This window comes from Malurus melanocephalus, unplaced genomic scaffold (genome assembly GCF_030028575.1).
Source record: "Malurus melanocephalus ecotype Western Australia unplaced genomic scaffold, MMel_1.1 scaffold_550, whole genome shotgun sequence".
In the NCBI taxonomy this organism is placed as follows: Eukaryota; Metazoa; Chordata; class Aves; order Passeriformes; family Maluridae; genus Malurus; species Malurus melanocephalus.
In genome coordinates, this window is record NW_026623782.1 from 1 (window position 1) to 22,361 (window position 22,361).

The following is a 22,361-nucleotide window of genomic DNA, read 5'->3' on the forward strand; positions in this document are numbered from 1 at the left end:
TTGAAAAGGTAGAGCAAAGACTGTGAAGTCTGTAAGTAAGTGGCAGACAAAACCAAAGAGAACTGATCTTCTCCTCTGTCCAGAAAACAAAGGAGATGCACTGACCAGTAAATAACCTTGTCCTTAAAATAAGGAGGATATTTCACTGAAAATACACAAGGAAAACATTCCCAAGAGCCACTCAGAAACACCAGGTTTTATTGATGGAATGTTAGGAATTGTAAATCGTGGCGTTGCAGGTGTGAGGGAAGCGAATAGAGCCGTCCTCCCCCTTGGTTAATTGAATTCAACAGAGTCATCACTGGGGGCTGCTGTGCTTTGTGGATTGCACAGCCTTCAGGGGAGACTTCAGCACAGCAAGGCACACACTGATTCCTGTAAGTAGGAGTGAATCCAGAGTAACTCGAGTCTGGGAGAGGAGATGTGGGATGTGTATTTATTTCCTTGAGTGAATGAAATGAGAAAATTCCCACCTTCTCCTTCAGTGTATCATCAAAATCATAGTCAAGCATATGCTGGTTTTGCCTTTGTGTTTTATTATTTTTCATCACATTCTTTCTGTCACCAAAAGGTAGCTCAGAGACAGCATTGTGACACAGCTGAGTGGAGTCTGGGTATCAAAACCCACACATTTCCTCAATAAGGGAGAAGTGTGATCTGCCTCTCTGATGGAAACACACACTTCCCCAAGCCCCAAAGAGGCTTTTCCTAACTTTATGCCTGGTGGCAAGAAGACTGTCAAGTGTTGGACTCAGTCAATCTGGTCTGATGGTCCTGCCAGGGATCAGGCACAAAACGTAGGGCCGACAAAACCCCAAAAGCTTGGGGAGAATGGGAGGTTCAACAACTTCAAAAACCCAAACCAGGGAGAGCTGAGGCACTGAAGTGCTGCCACAGGGAATTTTGGGCAGTGGCAATGTGACAAGGATTGCTGGAGAATGTGCTGGGCAAGGGCTGAACCTCCACAAAAACTCCTGCACTGTTTATAACATAATTGCGTGCTTTATTGATATACACAGTAAAGCAGTATATAATACAATAGTAAGGCATATATTTGGTGAAATTTGGTATGTTGTGAAAAAAAATGCAGTAAAACAGAAGTTTATAAAAATAATTAGTAAATGTTACAGTGTTGGTGTTAAAACACAATATATTATGATATCCAAGTAATAAACCAGTACCGAGTAACGATGAAATAACATGCCATATGGTATTTATGTATTCAACTACACTGATTATGTTTTACAGTTTAATACTTTGTCATTATAAGGAATATGAAATAATTCCCAAATTATGCTTAAAAAAGCAGCAATAAAGCTTTCAACTTTTTAAATACTTTTTGACAGACTCACTCCAAAACTAAGATCTAGAAAGTAAAACAAACAAAACAAAACCCTGATGAAAACAATCGTGCAATCTGTTTTTCCTCCATAATTTTTCTGAAGAGAAGGTTTAATGTATAAGGGGGGAAAGAAGAAACCCATCTCTCTCTCAAATCGCAATTTAAACCTTCTGATAAAAAAGGCCATGAGAAATAGTGAGGGTTCCTATTGTAATCAAGTGTTAAAAAAGCTCTTTATTAGTAAAGCAGAGGTTTGGGGGGATTGTACTTGTTTTTGTAAATGATTTACATTGTTATTACTTAAACAATGAGACCTGGTCACACAATGGACACGTGGTGATGATGTAACATTGTCATATGTAATTGTCAGGAACACCACAAAACCAAAGTGAGGTAGAAATAGCATGAGTAGCCATGTTCAATGTTAACTAGCATTCAAAATAAAATCTTTCCCAAGTTTAATTACACTTCATACAAGAAGAGGTAACAGATTTTTTACTCTTGCAATATAAAGTCAGATGGTCATGTTTCTACGTATTTTAAGGTAAAATTAAAAGCTGGTTAAAAAAAATGAAGTGGTAAAGCTTTTACTGACAGCACCTCATACCCAAACCTCTCTCTCACGAGCTGCAGTCATGCTGGCTAATCTGTTTCTTTATCAGCTCTTCTCTTTCTCATGTTATTGTTAATTGTGCTGGGGTTACTCATACAGAGAAATGGGGAAGGAATACGGGGCCTTTGTTTTGGTGATAAATACTCTTGGAGCAGTGTGACTACCTTCACCTGATCACCTTTCGAGGCAAGAACAGCAGTAACTCTTCCACAGCCTTTCCCAAAGGCCACTGTCAGCACCACAGCTCCTCAGGACCGGCTGCTGCAGCAGAGTGAGACACCAGGGTGAGATACCCAGAGTGAGAAGCTCTGGGCTCCTCTGCCCCAGGGTCGAGCAGCTTCACGCTCATCAGCAGCCCTGGGAGCTGTTCAGTGCTCTGGGGGGATCCACTTGTGCTTTGGGTCAGAGCTGACCCCACAGGGGCTGGGGGAACGTGTCCCTCTGCTCTGCTCTGCTCTGCTCTGCAGCAAAGGTGACACAGGAGGGACAGAGAGCTGTCCCCAGCCCTGCTGACCCACCGGCCACCAAGCCCCAGGGCACAAACCAGTAAGGCAATGTCTATGTTCCTTTATTAATAGTATCCAAGAATTTAGTCAGCAGAGGAAACACTGGCACACAGGATGGTCATTAAATTCTTTCCTTTCCTTCCTTCTTCTGAATTTTCTTTATTTTTATTTTTTTTTTTTGTTTTTTTGCAGGCTCTGTCATGTAATGTGCTCTTTCATTTAATTATTGCAAACTAGCTGTGTAATTGCTAGTTGCTGTCCAAGATCAGGACAGTAAATCATGTAATTCTTAATTTTATTAGAAAGATATGACATAACTACCTTCATTGGAAGTTCAGGTTTTTTGGTTATTTTTTCTAAGCCAGCCCTAGTCAGACAAAACCAATGAGAAATGTAAGGTAGCTGTTTTGGTGTCACTGCAGGAAATACTTTTTTTTTCTTTTTGATAGGCAAGTAAAAGAACACAGGACATGAATCTCTCTGATGCAGTTACAGAGCTGAAATGAAACTAAACAAATGCACTGCCTCAGTATATTTTTTTGTGTTTTTTTTTAAGGGGGTTTCTATAAACAATTATTTTTATAAAGCACACTTTAGTTTACAATCTTTCATTATAACTGTTATAAATTTTTTTTTAAACAACCCGAAATGCGTTCCATATAAAGAAATGGCAAGTTATTTAGCTATCAAGATTTTACATGTAGTTTTCTTATAATTTTTGTACAATTGCATAGACGTGTAAAACCTGCCATTGTTAACAAAACAGTAACAGACTTAGGAAACTACTGAAATCTACAGTATAGTACCACTACCCTTCACAAAAATATAGATTTGTTTTCTTGTAAACTCTTACAGTCTAATCCTCTTTGTAGTATGAATATTATAAAAACCATGCGGAACGCCTGAAGTTGTAAAACACATCTTGCTATTCTAACACCTTGTCGTCGGTCATCACGGTCACTAAGGTTTCCATTGCTCTTCCCAGGTCGTCTGCCATGTGGAAAAGGCTCCCTACATTGTGGCCTGAAAAAGAAAGTCAGAGAGGGAATTAAATGAAGAGGACACAGCAGCATGTTGGTAGGAAAACTGTACAGATCTGTCACTCTCTGTGTGCTGCTCGCTGCCATCCCCAGAGGAGACTCCAACAGTCATTAGCCAAAACTGCCAAGGGTGCAGAACATTTTATCAGCAATACTGGCTTGAATGGCTATGGCAAACCATGCTGGCAATAAACCACCACCCCCCATGGTGATGAAGCTTCATTATTATCAATGTTCACCAAAACATTATTATCAATGTTCACCAAAAGCAACAATCAATTCCATTGGCATCACAGAAAAGCTTCTGACTGATGCTGCATTGAGCATTCAATGTTCTGTCAAGGAGAAAAAGAGAAACAAACATATCAGCAGTAATTAATTAAATCATTAAAGCCAAAAGGTCCCAGCAGGATACCTGCAAAGATAGATATACTGATGACCAAACTAGGCAGCTCAGCATTCAATCATTTTAAAAATAACCTTTCCTTTTTGGACAACAGTCCAGCAGAAACAAAGATGCCACAGGTATCATCTAACTACTATGCAGTGGTTCCCTTATGCATTTTCCCTCACCCATAACCACTCTGGGGCCCTAAGGTGGTACAACCACAACCTCCTAAAAAGAAGTGATGAATAAACATACAGTGCAATTCTGGAGATGAAATCTGCAACTTCTCACACTCATGTCATCAGTGCAGCAAATGGTGATGAGCAGTAAGAAATGGCATCATCTTCAGTTAGAGACCAAGTAGACTTGAGGATGGGGAGACTGAACTGCCCAAAACTGCCATTTTAGCCCCTGGCACACCCTGTCTGGTCTCCACTGCTGTTCAGCAAAGTGTCTCTCTCTTGCAAGTCCTGTGTGAGATTTGCAGATCTCTGTGACTGTCTCAAATACCCTCTGGCACCTCAAATGACAGAGACAGCATGGTTTAAACAGCTGGACCTTATCTGGAGTCCCCCTCCTGAAAAAATATGACTGGAGAGGGAATATGACCAAGATCTGGGTACCCTACAAGATGAGTGTCCAAACCAAGGACTGAATGTTCAAGGTTTCTTGCAAGGACAAGGAGGAAGGAGCAGACAGAAGGTTTTAAAACAAGCAGAAGGAAATTATGCTCCACACAGCACATAACTGTATTACTGAACTCACCGCCACAGGCTGAAGTTGAGGCCAAAAACATAAATGAGTTAAAAAGAGGAGTTAGAAAATAATCGCTGGAGGAAGATTTATTTACATGCAAAGAAGTACACGTGACCTCCAACTCAAGAAGACTCCATGCTGCAGAGTGCCAGCAAGAGCATTTATAACAGGTGAAGTATTACTCAATAAAATTGTACATCACCCTGGCCTGAGGGGCATTGATTTACTCTCTGGGAGCACTTGTGATAGAGTATTTGTCTGGAGACACACAGGAAGTGCCATCCCATCTGCCCACAACTCCTTCTACATTCACCTACTAGTTTTTTAAAGTTGTTAGATTTTTCTTTTCAAATTTGGCATTCATTACACAAAACCAGGCTGGATCTCAATGAGAACTATTCAAGAAACTGCCCATTTGACAGTGAGCTGTGCTGTGACACAGCTTGCCGGATATCAGTATAAAAAAATACGTGGTTTTGGTATCTGGTGACAGTGTGCTAACTGCACTAATGTGCTAAGAAACAGATGCATCAATCAGCAATTTCATCCATAAATCATAAATGTATAGCCATCCTATTCATCTGAAGCAAAACCTTGTAATTTGTTCATCAGCATGACAAGTAACTACGCATGAAAGATTCCTGCCAAGTTCTGGTCAAAACATAGTTTATTTTAAAGTAAATGTATCCTACCACATTTATTTTAGAGGTAAGTGATAATCTCTGTCACTGGCATCATTCAGACTGAGATCAATCCAGCAACTTACACCATCACAAGTGAAAATCTGACAAAGCTATTTGAAATCAAGAATATACAGGATGTGCTTGTACAAACTGAAGCACTGGACTGCTCTACTTGCCCAAAGCTCTGAATGGCTTTATGGGAACACAGCCCTCTGGCATAACCAGAGTGGTGCTGTGACTGGGTAGCTGTGAGAGGCTGACCATGGGGTCATGGGCTCTCATTCAGATTTATTGTGATCTATTGTTCCTGGGAAACTCCAGGGCTCTTCAGGATTTCAACACTGTCCATTCCCAGGAAGACAGATCACCCTTTTGTAGGCTTAGAACAACCCAAACTGCTAAACTGCATCCTCAGAAATTAATATTATTTTGTTCTGCCAATAAAGGGCAGATCCAGAAAGAATAACTTCAGCCAAAAACACACACACAAAAACTTTCAGATGTATGCCACAGCAGGTATAAACTGTTAAATTGTTCAGGCAATTAGAAGATCCAATTTATGGATCCACAAATCCCTAGGTACTTCTTAATACCTAAAAATTACAGAAATGTCTGACAGTATTTTTTTTTTCTTTTCTCTGTTAATTGATACATATTTTTGAAATAGCCATGCTTCAAATCTGATCTCCCTCCTCAAAAGCTGCACAGATGCAAGGAAATACAGTTCCCTCTCCCATACAACATCCACACTTCCTCTCTAGCACAGGTCTTAATTTCCTCTGCATAAAAACTGAACAATTGTGTGTTCTCCGGAGCTGTCTGGGTTCAGAGCTCAGAGCAGGACCATAAAGCACGGCTGACTGCAGTTTGTGGTGACAGCTGGACTGAAAATGCAGCAGCAGGGGGACCACAGTCTCTGGGACAGGTTTGGGATGGCAGGACAGGTCAGAGGAGCAGGTGATGGCTGTGCTCCAGCTACACCAGTGGGGATCCTCAGCTGGGTGTCACTGCACTGCCAGCAGGAATTTTGCCTCTTCTGGACGTGGGAAAAACAGCCAGGTCAATCGAGACTGCAAAGAGCTGAGAACAAAATATATTATAATATCCTGGTACTGTGTGTGCAATGAGTGCACCCCTTTCTGTAATGTCTGTACCTAAATTAGTGCTCAAGTTCTCTGCTTCCATAGGGCTCTGCTGCTCCCACTGAATGCTGCTCACTCACCATTTCTAGTTCTGAAATGTAGGACATTGACATTTTTAATTAAGAAGCAAATGACAGAAATACTGCAATACTGTCCTAAAAGCACTTAAAAAAAAGACAAATCAGAACTTTCCAWTATTATTCATATTTCTAAAGTAACRTCATCAAAGAAGGCATTAATTCCATTTTTTTTTGACTGAAGCTGAAAAAGTCTTCACCATGCTTGAGGCACTGAAAGGTTGAAAAATGCTTCTGAGTAAGAAAAAAAGTAGCAGACACTTTGAAATGCAGCAATAAAGCTCAAAATGGACATAGACAGTATTAACTTCAACTTATAAAATCCACAGCTGCCATTTGCTTGGGAAGCAGAAGACACCTCTTTCTGCAGACATTAACTACATCACTTCTGGTCACAGAGAATGCTGTGTTTCACATCTGCTGAATTTGCTTTAGAGACTCATGGAATTAAGGCCCATGGGTGTGGGCACAGGAACAGAATACCAATCTTATACTACAACTTGTCAGAGAAATAAATGTGGAGCATTCAGACTTGAAAGAGTGGACAGAAAATAAATTGGGAAATCCCAACACAGTGCAGTGCCTTTTCTAGCAGAAGAGATTTCTAACCCTTTCCTGACAAAAGGAAAATCCTTCCTGTGGGAGACTTGGATTTTGATACCCTTATTCATATTGAGTAATGCCAAGAAATCCATGGGATAACACACAAAGACAATACCTAATGTGCGTAACGGGATCAAAACCTGGACAGGAGGGTTTCAAACCACATGATCTGCCTTTGCACAAAGAGATTCACACCTAAAGCAAAAGCTGTTCTATACCTCAGCTCAAACACTTCAAATCCACATGGACAATTGTGTTTTATATTCAGCTCTGCAAGTTACCAAGGCTCCTCTGGAACCATCAGTGAGCACAAACTCAGCCAGAGAGCAGAGAGTGATTCACTGAAGTCAACTTTTTAAGCTGCTGGAATCTGATCAGGTAGAAGATGGGTTTTTTTTTTTGTTTTTTTTTTTTTGTTTTTTTTTTTTTTTTTTTTTTTTTTTTTTTTTTTTTTTTTTTTTTTTTTTTTTTTTTTTTTTTTTTTTTAATTACTTGTATCAGATATACCCTCTGCAGAAGTTGTTTTGAGTAATATGTGTAAATATAAATGAGGATAGTGGACATCAATGACCTGTTTTGCTGAGTGGGAGGACAATTCTCAGAGTGTATGAGCTGAGAACAAACAGGGCTGAATGTGAAGTGTTTTCCATAAAATTTCTGGATTGGTACAGTCTGCTGATGCTGTCTCAAGCACCCCTTTTGATCCATATGAGAGGACCAGCCATTTGGGGACAGACTTCACCTGCACCAAAGATCTTTTATCATGGAGAAGCTGAGCCTGTCCCAGCACCTGCAGCCAATGCAGAGAACCCTGTATTTCAAGGCAGCACATCAGGACAAATCCAGGCTTTCCCAGGGTAGACTGGGGGTTCACAGCAGCTCTGCCAAGAACCCCAATGCCCTGAGTTTGCAGCAGCCCCTCCCCTGCACCAGCAGAGCTTTGCAAACCCTTCAATTCCTGCCTCACCCGCACCGACCGTCTTCTGTGCGGAAAGGTCATTTCACAGCTACTGCAGCTGCACTCAGGCAGTCACTGAATATTTTATCTTTAATAATAATTTTCGCTAGAAATTTGTCTTTCAAACGCTGGATATGGCTGGCGAGTGAAGAGCAGCTTCAGAGAGGAAAAATCAAGGCTCTCTGGAAATGCTTTCAAAGGAGCTGTGACAACACAGCGCGAAACGTTTCCCTCCGTTAATGAGCAGCGACACACAAATTCCAAAACCCATTCTGCATCAAACCAACCATGTCCAAAGTGCACAGTGAAAACCACGGCCCATTTGCATTGCTCAACACAGCGCTGTGGAGCTGGTGGATGTTAGTAGCATTCTTCATTCTGCAACAGTACATCAGGAAATTAAAACACCTGAATCTCTCATACCTCTCAACTCTCACTGTTCTAAGGAAATGTAAAAAAAAAAAGCTATTTAATCACTGGAGACGATGGTTGGTCTATTGGCACATGTAAATACAGCTGTGAGTCTGTAAGCAGAACAGCAAGAGACCCCAGTCTCCCTCGTTGTGCTTACACACAAGAGCAACAGAACATAAGTCAATGACTGCAGCGTATTTACTGACAACATTTATCATTCAGAGGCTTAATTTCAATGCATTCTTTTCTCCTCCCCATTCTTGATTTTCCACCTCTGGGAGGGTGCAACAAAACGCAGATCCCTGAGCTGACAGTGTCTCCACTGAAAGTTGAGAGGTACACCACTGTTACAGCACACATGGGGAATGCACTCAGCAAAACCAAACAAAACCCAAAGCAAAATGAAACCACCCCCACCCTTCACCAAACTCAAGCAATCCCGTGCTGTGTCACAAGCATGCTGGGCACAGAAAGCAAGCTGTGACAAACAGAAGCCATGGCAGTGAGCCTGTGTCTCACTAACCTCTCTCACTGGCTTTCCAGGGGCATTTCTTCCTTTAGGAACAGAGAGAGGAAGTGAAATAAATATCAGAAAGGGAAAAAAAAAACCACACATGAATATATATTATATACACTTCAATTTTCATTTAGAAATTTAACATTTAAAAAGATGCATTTCTGCTTAAACAAAGACTGAAAGTGCACTGAAATCCACTGATGATTCTGAGCTGATTTACTCAACAACAGTTCTGTAACCCGTGGCTTGGTTTAACCTCTCAAAAACACTTGAGAAAACTACCAGCACCAACTTACACACCTTTCAGTTGAAAATAAGGACTGCAGGCAAGATTTCTGAGCACCCTAATTTCCACAATTTGAATACTTCTAGCAATCAGTGTAGAGTGGTAAAAAAACATTTTCCTCCAACATCAAATGAATTTATCCAGACACTTTACATTATATTATGGCCTACATACATCGAGTCATGCACTGATACACATGCCCATGTGAACACACACATTTCACACCTAGAGAAGTACACTGGAATGAAGCATGCTCACATTCAGGATAAATATATTTCAAAATATGTCTGCAACATGTTGACCTGCAAGCATGGTAAAGCTGAGGGGATGGGGGAAGAAAGAGAGAAAAGAAGTTCAAGTAAAAAGGGAAAAAAGAGGAAGTTCATGTTGAAGTACTATCAAAATGGACTCAATAACGGGTTTAGCTGAAAAGATGTTCCTAACAAGCCTTCACAGAAGCCATACTTTGATCATGCAGATCTTCTCCAACACTTCTCCTAGTGGCTTTTTTTTTTTTTAAAAAAAAGGAAAGACATGCATTAATCAACAGCAGAAACACTGCCTTGCCCTCCTTCCCACCACCAGCCAGGAACAGTGAGATGCTGTCACTGTCACATTACTGCCAGCACTGCCATGGCCAGGCCTGCAGTCCTGGGTGAGAAAGTCACTGCAGCAGGTGCTGTCCAAGAAAGAGGATGACCTTTGCCTCAGAGCTGCTGTAAAGGATGTAATTTTAAACAATGTGTGGGACATCGGGGAGAGGGACAGACASAGGGGAGAACACACCAGTCAGCAGAACAGTAATTTGATTGCTGTCGAGTTCTGCCCCGTGGCAGCCTGCAGGAGAAGGGAAGACAGGCAATAACCAGCTTTATGGGTATTTTACAAGTTGCAGAACAAGGGCCAACAGCAGAGCAAGGCTGAGCAGAGGCAGTACAGGAGAGGAAAGGGCAGAGGAAAGAATGGCATCACTGACCAGCACGGGCCTGAGCCATGGCTCCCACCAACTCCAGGCAATGGGAAGGGCTGGACAGCAGTCACCATTCACTAAACAGAGGAAATTTTAGTCCCTTCCTCCCCCTCTCCCTCTCCCCAGCAGCATACCTCCTATTAAAAATAACAGTAGGTTTGACAGCAACACGCTCTGCATGTGGGTTTTTATTCTGCTCCTAAGAGAAACCTCAACCCCAGTGATGTCTGTGCCACACGTGCTGGTGCTGCACAGAGGTGCCAGGGCTTGATGAACAGGAGAGGGGTCACTTCAGCTCTAAGGACTCCATCCCACAGGCCTGCCTACCCTTCTAGCACTTACACGTGTGTCTACTCAGCCTGAGACCTCCCCTGGCACTTTTATCAGGAGTCACAAATTCCYTAAAAAATGCCTTCCAAAAAGGGGGATGAGAATCACCAATATAAATCATGTAAGAGAAAAACCTCGGAAAGGAAGATACAAAATCTGCTGCATACTTTGGTCATTTTCTGAGGAAGAACCCCCTGGTTTAGCAGGTCAACTTAAAGACCCCAGAAACTGCAGCATAGCACAGCCTGGTTTGAAAGAGTCCTGGGGCAGGAATGGGACCCAGCAGGAGATTTGAGTGGGGTCCACAGTTTACCTTGGGTCAAGAAGAGAAAAGGAACTGCCTACAGGCAAAATATGGAGGTTTTAAGAAACGCCTTCCTGTCTGCACAAGCACCTACAACTGCAGTGTTTAAATTAAATGAGACAGGCTGGATTCTGCTTGAAAATGAATGCATTTAAAGGTAACTGGGAGAGCTCAGCACCACACAAAACAGCTGGTGAGGACAGTCTGTGGTGAGTAATCAGCTCTAGAATTTGTTAAATGCAACGAAGATCCGCGCTACTACAGCAACAGCTAATTTCATCTAGAGGAAGATTAAAAAGGGTTTAATGGATTTTACGTTATTTTCTTCTTTGCATATGAATGAATGCGCATTTCTAAGTTTTAAGGCAAGGAGTATGATTTGGCATAAATTGCAGAGGAAGAAGATTGTCTGTATTGCCGCAGTTCTGAAAATTTGTGTTCTGTAAGGCATCAAAATACTGATACGTAATCCGTGGGTGCCTAATTATCTATTATCCCCACTCAAATCAACATTTCCTGCCCTTACAAAATAGAAGAATTTTTCTTTCTTTTTTTTTGGAAAGCTACATGGCATTGCATCACAGGCAAAGGTACACAGCAAGTGACCACATCAAACCTGACGGCAGAGGCACAACACAAACTTCATGCAGGAGTCTCTCAAAACGAGAGAGCACAAAGCAACTCCTGCACTGCCCCTCTTACTGAGCTCAGGAAAGGGACAGGCTGCATAAAAGGGAGATCTGGGTCTGCAAACAGCCTTTATCTCAAAACAAAAAACTCTTCCTTTAACTTTTGTTAAATCTATTAGCATATTTTCAGTTTACATTAGACCTGGGCATTATAAAACAGGGAATACCTAGTCCTCCCCACCACTATCCCATGTGCAGAGAACCTCACCCAGATCAATTCTGTTGTGCCACAGGGACAATCACGGATCTCAGTCACCTGTGGTGGGGTGCAGAACTGTTGCTTTGAAAGGCCAGTTTTTAATAATGACACACACACAGTTAAGGGGATAAAAAGGGTTTTACCTTGGTATTTGGGATYCYAGGTGCACAACTTGATGGCAGAATGCACACCCGTGTACAGCACGGGTACAAGTTTTATAGGTTTCAGGAATTAGCATATCTATCTAGGATTCCCCAATAAGATACAAGTTTTATAGGTTTCAGGAATTAGCATATCTATCTAGGATTCCCCAATAAGAAACTTCACAAATGCAGTAATGTCTCCCTATTCTAATGAATCCCCCCAGATGAGGCAGAGCTCAGTTTACACAAGATGTTCTGGACAGAAGGCTTCACCCAAGGCTGAGCTCGGGTTTAAGACAGCACAGGGCACACTGAGCCCTTCCTCAGGATGTTTGGTCTCTCTGCCCAGCAGAGCTCCTAAACTAAGCTGGAATATCAAGCTTCAGGAATTATAAACATGTGGGTTAAGGGGTACAGGCGGATGTATAGAGGGTACAGAAGCATAAAGGGAAAAGCAAAAATCATCAGGCATCAGAACCACAGCACAGAAAAGGTGACACAATCCAGCAGACACCAGAGTGTCTCAGCTGGAGGCATATTTCCAGAATACTCTACAGTATTGTAACTCCASGGTACTCTTCCACTGACTCAGTAAAGTGTCAGAAGAGAAGTCCACATCATAAAACATTCTGCTGTCAGAATAAGGGAAACTGCATTATTTGCAGTGCTGAAAGTTGCTAGTTCCAGTTAGGATGTTAGTTAGTTCCAGTTCCAGTTAGGATGTTAGTCCCATTCATGACAGAGCCTGGCTGATGCACAAGTGAGAGGAGAAAATGTGACTGGTGTATTTGAATGTGACAGAGATAAAAATAAAACTCCTAAAAACCCAAAAAGGGTGATATTCTTAGTGCCATCTATTGCCTGTGGGGTCTTGTAATTTCACCACACCACAAATGTGTTAAGCAACACTGTGCGAAATTGTGGGGAGCAGTCTCTGTCCAAATGTTCTCATATTATGTCACAGCCTCTCAGCTCTTTCAAGCCATCAGTCTCATTTCCAACCAGTTTTGGCTCCCACTTCTTCATTATCTCCCAGCAGGGGCCCAGCACTGTGAATCTGTGAAGCTCTTTCACCAGCTTCAGTTAGTTCAAGAACTTCTGCCTCTAAATTCCTCACTGAGCTCCATTCACTAAAAGTGTTTGCCAAGGAATCAAAACTGCAAAACTCAGCCTGGTCCACCATGAGATCCACTGAAATGGGGCAACTTGTTCATCCTCAGTGCTGCAGGAGAGATGAATTTGGCTGTGAAAATACTGGCCTGCCAATCTTACTCTCTAACTGTGAACCAGTTCCCTAGAGATTCAGTAGTTTGGGCACAAATACGGCGTGAAAATGTTTTCCTCTGTGGTCCATTATCGAGCAGGGTCAAATAAACCACTGGGTTTATTTAATGGTAGATTTCCACTAAATGTCAGACCTCTGGCTTTGACATCTGTTTTGAGTTAGCACAGCAGCTGTTTGAAGCAGCTGCAGCAGTTGTGAATTTGCTGGGAGCAGCAAAGTAAAAGAGGAGTGGATGGGAAACCTTTTAGAYTAAAAGGAAAGAAAAATTCCTTAAGGACAGCAATCATCAGGTATTCAGCAGAATTTCTCTCTCCAGAAATGAAACAGCTTTCGGCACCAACAGCCAGCTGAGCGAGGAGCAGGGAAGTCCTGTTCTCCTTAGGAAATGCCAAGAACTGTCAAAAGCTTAAACTGAAGAAACAAACAAATGAAAAACCCTATAAAAGGTATAAGGTACACAAGCTACTGCTTCTGAGGTCTGCTTGTGCAGGTCTATGACACAATCTGTTTACATTTGCTTCTCTAAAATACATCCAAAAGGATGCTATGAAGCCTTGATGTCCTTTTTAAAACAACTCTGTGCAGCAAAAGGCTGAAAAATATCATAATTATGAGGAATCTATCTCAAGGTGAGAGACAATTGCTACTACATTTTACTGTTTTGTTTCAGAAGTCAAAAATAAGAGCCACTACTCGCTTTGGTAAACTATTTCCCAACTTGAGCAAGTCTTACTCTTCAGGGGCTTGTGGCAATATTTAGGCTAAATATGTCTGTGATGCTCAACTACACATCTGTGCACCCAAGCACAGAAATTCAGTCCTTTTCTCTTTTCACTTCTTGTTCAGCTCAGAACTTTTCTCACAGTGAAAGCCTCCCAAGTTCACTTTGCTTTTGTCATATTGTTCTGAACTCCTCCAAATTGTTGTTATTCTAATGGCAACAGGACACCCAGATTTATGTCCCCAATTCAAAAAGCCTGCCACTCCCTATGCTGTGACAAGCTGATACTCAGCTTGAATTATGCTTATTTCTACAGGCCACAAAGAAAATGTATTTCATAGAATCTTTAAGATTGGAATGGACTTTCAAGATCATTGAGTCCAGCTCTTAACCCAGCATTGAGAAGCCCCCCATCAAACCAAGTCCCAGGTGCCATATCTGCATGACTTTCAAATACCTCCATGGTTGTTGACTCAAACAYTTCCCTAGGCAGCCTGTTCCAAAGCYTGACAAGCCTTTTCCTGAAGAAATTTTCCCTAATAACCAGTCTAAACCCCTCTGCCATTTCACTATTTAAGGCATTTCAGGCTGTCCTACTCTTGGTACTTGTGAGAACAGATCAAACCCCACCTTGCTTCAACCTCCTTTCAGGTWSCTGTAGAGTGATAAAGTCTCCACTAARCCTCCTCTTCTCTAGGTTAAACAACCCCAGCTCCCTCAGCTCCTGAATCAAAACCTGTTTCTGAATGGCATACTGGGTTGACTGCMTTTCTGGTATCTGACAATTTTAAAATTCTACTTAATAAGAATCAATATAAGAAAATGTATTGCATACAGATCTGTGCTATTGCTTGTTTACTTTAGTCTTGTTTCCCAAAMACTTACTTGAGATAAATATTCACACCTGTAACTTGAGATTCAATGCAACTTGTAATGGAAAGGAACAAAATTTCACTTGCACCACGYCTGAGTCCTTACACTCTGCCCTCTTCTCAGGCCATTCTGACAAACTGCTTTCATTCTTCTGCAACTGCAGTTTGATCTTCTGTTATAGATTACAGAAATCTGAGATACTGATTTGCACCTCTCAACAGCAAAAAGGTTCCTGGTTTGCTCATGTGTTGAGACCAATCAACTCTGCTTCCTTTTCCTCTGCCTGCAGTCTTGAAAATTTTAAATCAGATCTGACTGACCACAGCATCTCTCACGTCACACTTAAAATCTCCATGTGGGTGCAGCACASCAGATGTTGGATGTAAGCTTTGTGTACACAGGGATCAGTTGAAAATAACTGAACTGATAAACTGGGAATAGAAGAAAACTTCAGTAACAGAGAGTGTTTTTGTTCTCCACAGCTGCTGGTCAGAATGGAAGTATATAAACTCCAATATCTCTCATGGATGCTTGTGATCATCTGCTACATTTTCAACACAGTCACTGAATGGAGAAACAAAATAAGGGAATACATTCTTTCTCTCTAGCTAAATGACCACATTTTGCATCATGAGAATGAAATCTGAAGCTACAGCTTAATTTACAAAATCAAAATATTATCTGACCTTATAAATGTCACTTTTTTCCCTATTGAATTTTCTATTCTCTCAGTTTGTTTCACGAAGCTTTGTATTTTTTACTAATAAGATAAAAATCCCTTTTCTATTCTCAATGAACAGAAGGTTAKGTATAACAGACTGACCTCTACCTACTCATTCTACACAGGAAATGAACCACTTTATTTCAAATGTCATTAAATTTTGTTTCATAAATTGCTCTTGTTTCACTGAAAACTAAGCTTGTTTTTAAATACAAACACTGGCCAGTGTCATCACTATGAACAGAAATTAGATAACACATTTAGTGAATATTTACAATGCATTTACAGAATTATCCCATTTACACATGGGACATCTACATCTAGACACATGTGACTATGCAAGATCTATGTACAACATATTTACACAAATGATGGTCACTGACAAAACAGTCTGTTGCTACTTTGTGTACACAGCAACTTTAAAAATAGGTAAATTTTTATCTAAATAGCAATATTAGATTTTTCATCTGTCATCTCTCATATTAATTATCTAGGCAAAATGAAGGCTGGACATACGACTTTTTGCCATAATGTTGAGGTGGAGCTGAGTGCAATTAACAATTCATTATATTAGACTTTATTCAATGGATTTCTAAATGATTCCATCTTTTGATCTAGAAAGAGAGAGATCTTTTACAGTTTATATTGACTTTTTTTCCCACTGCTCACAGATGAKGCCTGGTGAGAGCTGAACTTGCTTTGAAACCAAAGGATGGAGAAAACTGAACTCCACTGGAAGATTAGTACAATGTTTAAGGCATTTACCTCCTGAAGAAGAACCCCTGGGTGATGTGTGAGAGCCCTGCAGGAAGTTTATGCCCCCTGAAATCCACTTATCAGGCTGGCAGTACCAAGACTTTCTCCTGCCAAGAGGTTCATGTCTGAGCCTCCTTTCACAGCAACAGCCARTATCCCAAACTTCCCATCTCCTGCTAAGGAATCCAAGCCATTTTTCTTGGCAGAAGAGTATTTTCTTCTGAGCTCAGAAAAGAATTTCTTAAATGAAAAAAGGCTGAACAAGTAAATCCCAGTAATACAAATGCTTATTTTTAGCAAACAACAGGAATGACTAAATGGAAACACTGAWAGAAATGCTGTGGTTGTATGAACAAGTGCAGCCTATGCTGCACAAACAAGAACCCCACTCATTTTTTCCTCCAGCCCTCTGGACCTGAGGGCTACATGGCTGAGAACTTCGACTTAGAACTTTAATATTATTTCAAAACACATTCTTGGAGAGGGATAAGGGCAGGAAAAAAAATGTGCTAAGGCATGTATTAAAAAATAAACCATCAAGGGGATCAAATAAAAAGSAGGAAAACTGTGAGAAAAGGAACATGGCAAAAGAGAAGCAAAGAAAATGCCTGGGGAAGAAAGTCTCACAAAGATGTTCCATCCACATATCTAGCAAGGGCTACCTGTGGTGGTAGCTTAAAGTAAGGAGGAACAGGCTGCTTCTCCACTCCAAACCAGACAGGTTTCTCTACAGCTATTGTTAAAATGAAAACAAAGAGCAGCAAAAAAAAAAACAAAACAAAAAAACAAAAAAACCTGATACCAAAACACAACCCCCTGAAAACATCAAGGAACAGAAAGCACTTTTATCTTCTTCCCTCTCTTCTGCCACAGGCAGCAGCGCTCACCTCTGGAGCTGGGGAAGGAGTTGTTCAGCTGCTCCATCACTTCCTCCAAACCTGTGCTTGTGTCCTGGGGAGGGCTGAGCAGCTCATCCTCGCCTGCAAAGCAAATCCACACCGCTGCATGAGCCTGTGCTAACAGTTCACACTGCCCAGTCCTCCTCAAAGCTATGGCTGTTCTTTTAGACATGTTTTCTGCTTAGTATACAATAAAAATTCACCCAAAGGTGAATTTTGTTGATTGTGACTGCTCTCTTTCTTTGTAAGGATATAAGTGCAATTAAACTACGAATTTGAGGCAATTAATATTATTTTAATTTGTAAAAAGGGATTTAAGAAATTATCCACTCTGGTTGAAAAAGTAGGGTAAAATGTCTGCTAGGAACATCCAGTTCCATAAATGACACTCGTYGCTTCAGCCTCTCTTATTCTATTAATGGAAAAAGAAATTGCTGTTGTGAGTGCTGCTGTTGAGCAGCTTTCTAATAGTGCTGGGTTCATGTTGGCATTGCTTTGCCTAGCTGTGCAAATCAGTAGAAACCCAGATTCTCATCTGCATCAGTATTAATATTTCTGACAGTTTAATTGCATCAGATTGGTGCTCCAAGAACACTCAATTGTACTGTAAAAGGGTTTAGCAGCAGTTTAATAAAGCAAAATACATTTCTYGCACTGAATAATTTCCATAACCTGATTACAGGGCAGCAGCTTAATGGGAAATTCAATACATTTTATTTTTTACTGGATTTTTTTGCTCATAGTTTCATTTTACTAAAATCCATATGTTGTTTTTAATGCAGATCCTAGCCTCCAATATGAATAAAGCATCTGGAAAAAAATACACCTGAAGCATTTATTTGGAGTGAGATTCTCCTTTTTTACTAGACTTCTTTATCTCTATTAACAAAAGCAATTTTGCCTGCCGTAATAACTCAGCTATATATTTATTTTGAAAATGACTCAATGACCCTTTATTGTAACATGTCTTGCCCTACTCAACTTGAGTAGGAAACTGGCTGATTTTCTGCTAATATTTACATTCTTTAAACATTCCAGGCTAGTGAAAAACCTCRAAAAAGGTGTCTTAAAGGACTGCTTCAGGGCTGACTATATTTGAGCCAGGAGTTTTGTTAAACCAAGAGTGATTTCTCCCACTCCAGCACAAGAAGTGGGATAGTGTCTGCAAGAAGCACTTAATTCATATAAATGACGGTCTTTGTATCAGCTTCTTTTATTCTATTAATGGTCTAAAAATAGTTGCTGAGGCTGCTTGCAGTTTGTTCAGCTTTCCAGTGGTGCTGGGCTCACACAAATCAACTCACACCATGAGTTACTTTCACATCAGGCATTGCACTGACAGAGGGGTCTTAGCAAAAGCAATGTCTTTGCAGCCTTTCCTGCATGTCAAGGTGAAAACTCAGAGCGAGGTCTCACTGCTTCTCCCCAGGCTGAGGGTTTTATCAGCMTGAAGAAAGCCTCCTGGTCCTAAAGATCAGAATAAGAAGGCAGTGGCTCTGCTGTCCTGRTCAAGAACTGAAGACAGGTACCAATTTCCAAATATCCCTGTAAGTGCTGATACAAGCCAAACTGTGTTGACYCTCAAAAATGCTGCATTGTTAATTTAAAATGCATAATTTTTATATTTTTCCTTGTTTGGATGATTTTTCTGAGCATTTTCTTCTAAATGACAAAATAAGACATCAGCCAAACAACTCRACAAAAGTAAAGATACCATCAGATCTCAATCTCCTCTCTCAATCTCCTCCTCTTTACCTAAAAGAGCCTTCCCCATCTGTGTTTCTACAAAAAGTTTGGAGAGCTGAGCAAGACTCAAATATTATGGTGGTGCCTGAACAAATTAAATTAAAGTTTAGCAACAGCCTCCTGCCTCAGAGAACCTCCTCTGCTGCTACACTGCTCGGGGAGAAAGGCCAAGGATAAGGATTTTCCCTTTGGGACTCTCAGAGAAGAAAAGCAGAACCTTTCCACTTGCCTGAAGGTRTACTTCAGGTTAACAAGAAATGAGTTTTCCAATTTGTAAATTAGGGTTTGAGTGGTAACTGCTGTTACCAAAACACCGCTGGTGGAAAAGCTTTCACAGCAATTTCTCCTCGGGAAAGCAGAGAGACAGAAGTGCAGTGGGTCTATACTCAAAATAAAAAAACAACTAGGGTCTAATTTTAAAGAGAAAAACATATAAAAGCTACCACTACATTGCCTGAGACATGTAGAGAACCTCAGTATTTTTTCAAAAATTACAGCTCACTCATTCCTGGGCACACAGTTGCTGCATGGGAGAATTATTTACAGCACCCTTCACAATTCAAGAGTATTTTAAGCTGGGCTTGAGAAAACTCTCAGCCTAGCAAGCAAAGCTTTCTGGTGTGAAAGGAGACTTGACAAACTGAATTAGTTGCGGTTTGTTAGCTTGGTTAGTAATTCTTTTTATAAACTCCACTCCCTGCTGCCAACAGTGTGGCTTTGCTGAGTCTCAGTATGATCCTACTGATAACTCAGCATCTYGCTGTCCTCCCACATATTGGCTCAATCAAACCAATCAAATAAAATCAAGTCATGTCTAAATATTTGCTTTAAAAAGTTTTAGCAGTCTACATGACTCTAGCACATTAATCAATTAATTTTAGTCTTACGAGATAAACGGGAATAATTTTTTGTTGAGTCAAATGAAAAAAAGTATACTGTTGTATTTTATCCCACTAAAGGATGAAATATGAAACTACCARACTTCTAACAAGATGGCTGGGAAATGCAGTCCTCCTGTCTTATCTTGTGTGTTTTAATTAATGTATTTTAGGTCATGAAATTCATGAAATTTCCTCAGAAAACTGATGCAAATTACACACTAATACATTATATCTACTCTGTGTATGGCATACGTAACAAAATATTTTCCCAGTGGTAATATGASTACTGAAAGGTCCATTTTTACTTTTTCCATTAATTCCTATGACCTGTGATTGTACTCTTACCCCCAGGGATTTCAACTTAAGGTACAATTTATTTCACATTTTTTATTCAGAGCATACAGAACCCATCTTGTTTGAATACTGTCACAGGCTGACACTGTGGCTTAAACTTGGAATGGAAGAAAAAGCCCCCCAAAAAGCTGCATTTCCCACCACATCAGCACTTCAGACACAGCAGAAAGTCCCCTCCCATTCAATTCCTCACTGTTATCGACACTTTCACTAACAGCAGTGAAAAGCTCTCACTTATACTTCTCAGTAATATAYATAAAATAAATTTCTGTGTATGAAGTTGAATTTTATCATCAGACTTGAAACATTATCTCGTTGAAGTAATATAAGTRCATTTGCTTAAAGATGCTGCAAAGATTGATTGCTTTTTTACTAGCAGAAAATCCTTGTCACTTGGTAATAAATACTTACTAATTATATAACAGACAGGAAATGAGGAAAGTGCCACAGGGCAGTTACTAAAAGCACCAAAATAATAATTCCAGCCTCCAGCTGCAGAATATTATTACTTAACCTTACTCCACAACTCTTATGATGTTCATTATCACATCTGATGTGATACTTAGAAAAGCCAAAAGATGAGCATGCCTGAGTGACAGCTCCATCCCCCCCCTAGTGACTGAGCCACAACATATTAAAAATAAGATCACATCATTTAACATGGGGATGACTAATCATACATTTAATCTCTTAGCCATAATTAATATTATGTACATTTAAATCAGTCATGTCACGCTTAATAAATGAAAGTCAGTTTGAATAGAATAGTTAGCTTTTCAGTGGCATTTGTTTTCAGAAGTCAAGCCCTGGCTGAGCTTTGTGTTTAATAKCAAAATATCCAAGCTACTGAGTGCATCATGATCAAAAGCAAAGCCTGAATCATAATGAAGATGCAAAGTGTACCCAGCCAGACAACATCGAAGACCATTGCAAATGTCTACTTCATTTCATTTGAACTAAACAGAAAAGCGTTTTCTGTCTTTAAGGTTTCTTTTCCTGGCAAATGGGAAGTAATTATTTTTTTGTGACAATCTGAGTTTCGTTATCTTACCCATGGTTTCTGAAGTCTGGCTGCCAACTACACGGAGAAGCATTGGCTGACTGCTGCCTGACCTCTGCAAAGAGGTAGAAGGAGATGACAGTGTTGTACCATTCACCTTGGCATCTGCCTGTGGCTGAAATTCAAGAGGAAAGTAAGACATTGCTATTAACAGTTCACCACTTTATATCTCYGTAATTTTCATTTGTTCAATGAACACACACAATTTTCAATCTTTTTTTTAAGTAAATTCATCCATGCAACCAATGCGCTTTAATTCTGAATAAAACAAGGGAAAAGACTAAATAAAATCACTGAAATTAGATTTCACATTCTCACTTGCAGCCTGTAGAACAATTCAGTCCTTTCCTCTGACTCGCCTCCACAGATTTGGTTTCTTGGTATGTTCTTGTTACCGATAACGCTTCACACCCTGTTTGGAAAATAACCCTTCAGAGAGCCWGAAGAAATGCCTGAGGACTCACCTGCTCCAGCAGCTGCCTCAGCCTGTGCAGCTGTGATTCCAGCTGTTTGTTGTGATCCTCCAGAATCTGCATCCTGGCTTCCAGGCGGCCCTTGTGCTGGCGAAGCAGCTTGGCCTCTGCAATGAGCTCGGCGTCGCGGGGGCTCTGCGGGGACACCGGCATCATCTCGGGAGGGGACGGCAGTGGAGACAGACCCTTGTGGTCGTGCTGCTGCTTCAGACGGTCGTACTCRGCCTGCAGGTTCCTGGTGACAAGTGACAAGGGGGCAAAAGCTTTATTTATGGTCCCTGCAGGGGCAGTGACAAGGCACCTCTTCTCTTGTGGTGTGATGTGTCTCACTGCCCTGGGCTCACCTGCACCCATTTCCTGCTGCTGAATCCACACACCCAATGGGTTTACTCCTTGCAGATCCACATGGATATGGTATTAGATGGACTTGTGGTTCAAGCTGCCTAAAGGCTCTTGCCATCACCAGAACTCCTGGCTGATTCCCTCTCAGGGCACCCAATGCAGGAGGCTCCAGACACTCTCCTGAAGCACAGGAATGGTCTGTCCTGAGCTCAGCTCTCCTGAAGCACAGGAATGGTCTGTCCTGAGCTCAGCCCTCCTAAAGCACAGGAATGGTCTGTCTTGAGCTCAGC

General features: G+C 40.9%; 1 protein-coding gene across 3 annotated transcripts in view; it reads right to left on the reverse strand.

Moving 5' to 3' along the window:
* Positions 1 to 2,614: 2,614 nt before the first annotated feature.
* LOC130583047 (dystrophin-like) overlaps positions 2,615 to 22,361 on the reverse strand; it is a 382,130-nt gene continuing 362,383 nt past the window's right edge. For all 3 annotated transcript variants that reach the window (XM_057382115.1, XM_057382114.1, XM_057382113.1), the window contains 4 exons: positions 21,721 to 21,964; positions 21,248 to 21,371; positions 17,204 to 17,296; positions 2,615 to 3,484 (listed from right to left, as the gene is read on the reverse strand). In XM_057382115.1, coding sequence (XP_057238098.1) covers positions 3,387 to 3,484; positions 17,204 to 17,296; positions 21,248 to 21,371; positions 21,721 to 21,964 — 559 coding nt within the window. In that variant the 3' untranslated portion in view covers positions 2,615 to 3,386. The remainder of the gene's footprint in view (positions 3,485 to 17,203; positions 17,297 to 21,247; positions 21,372 to 21,720; positions 21,965 to 22,361) is intronic.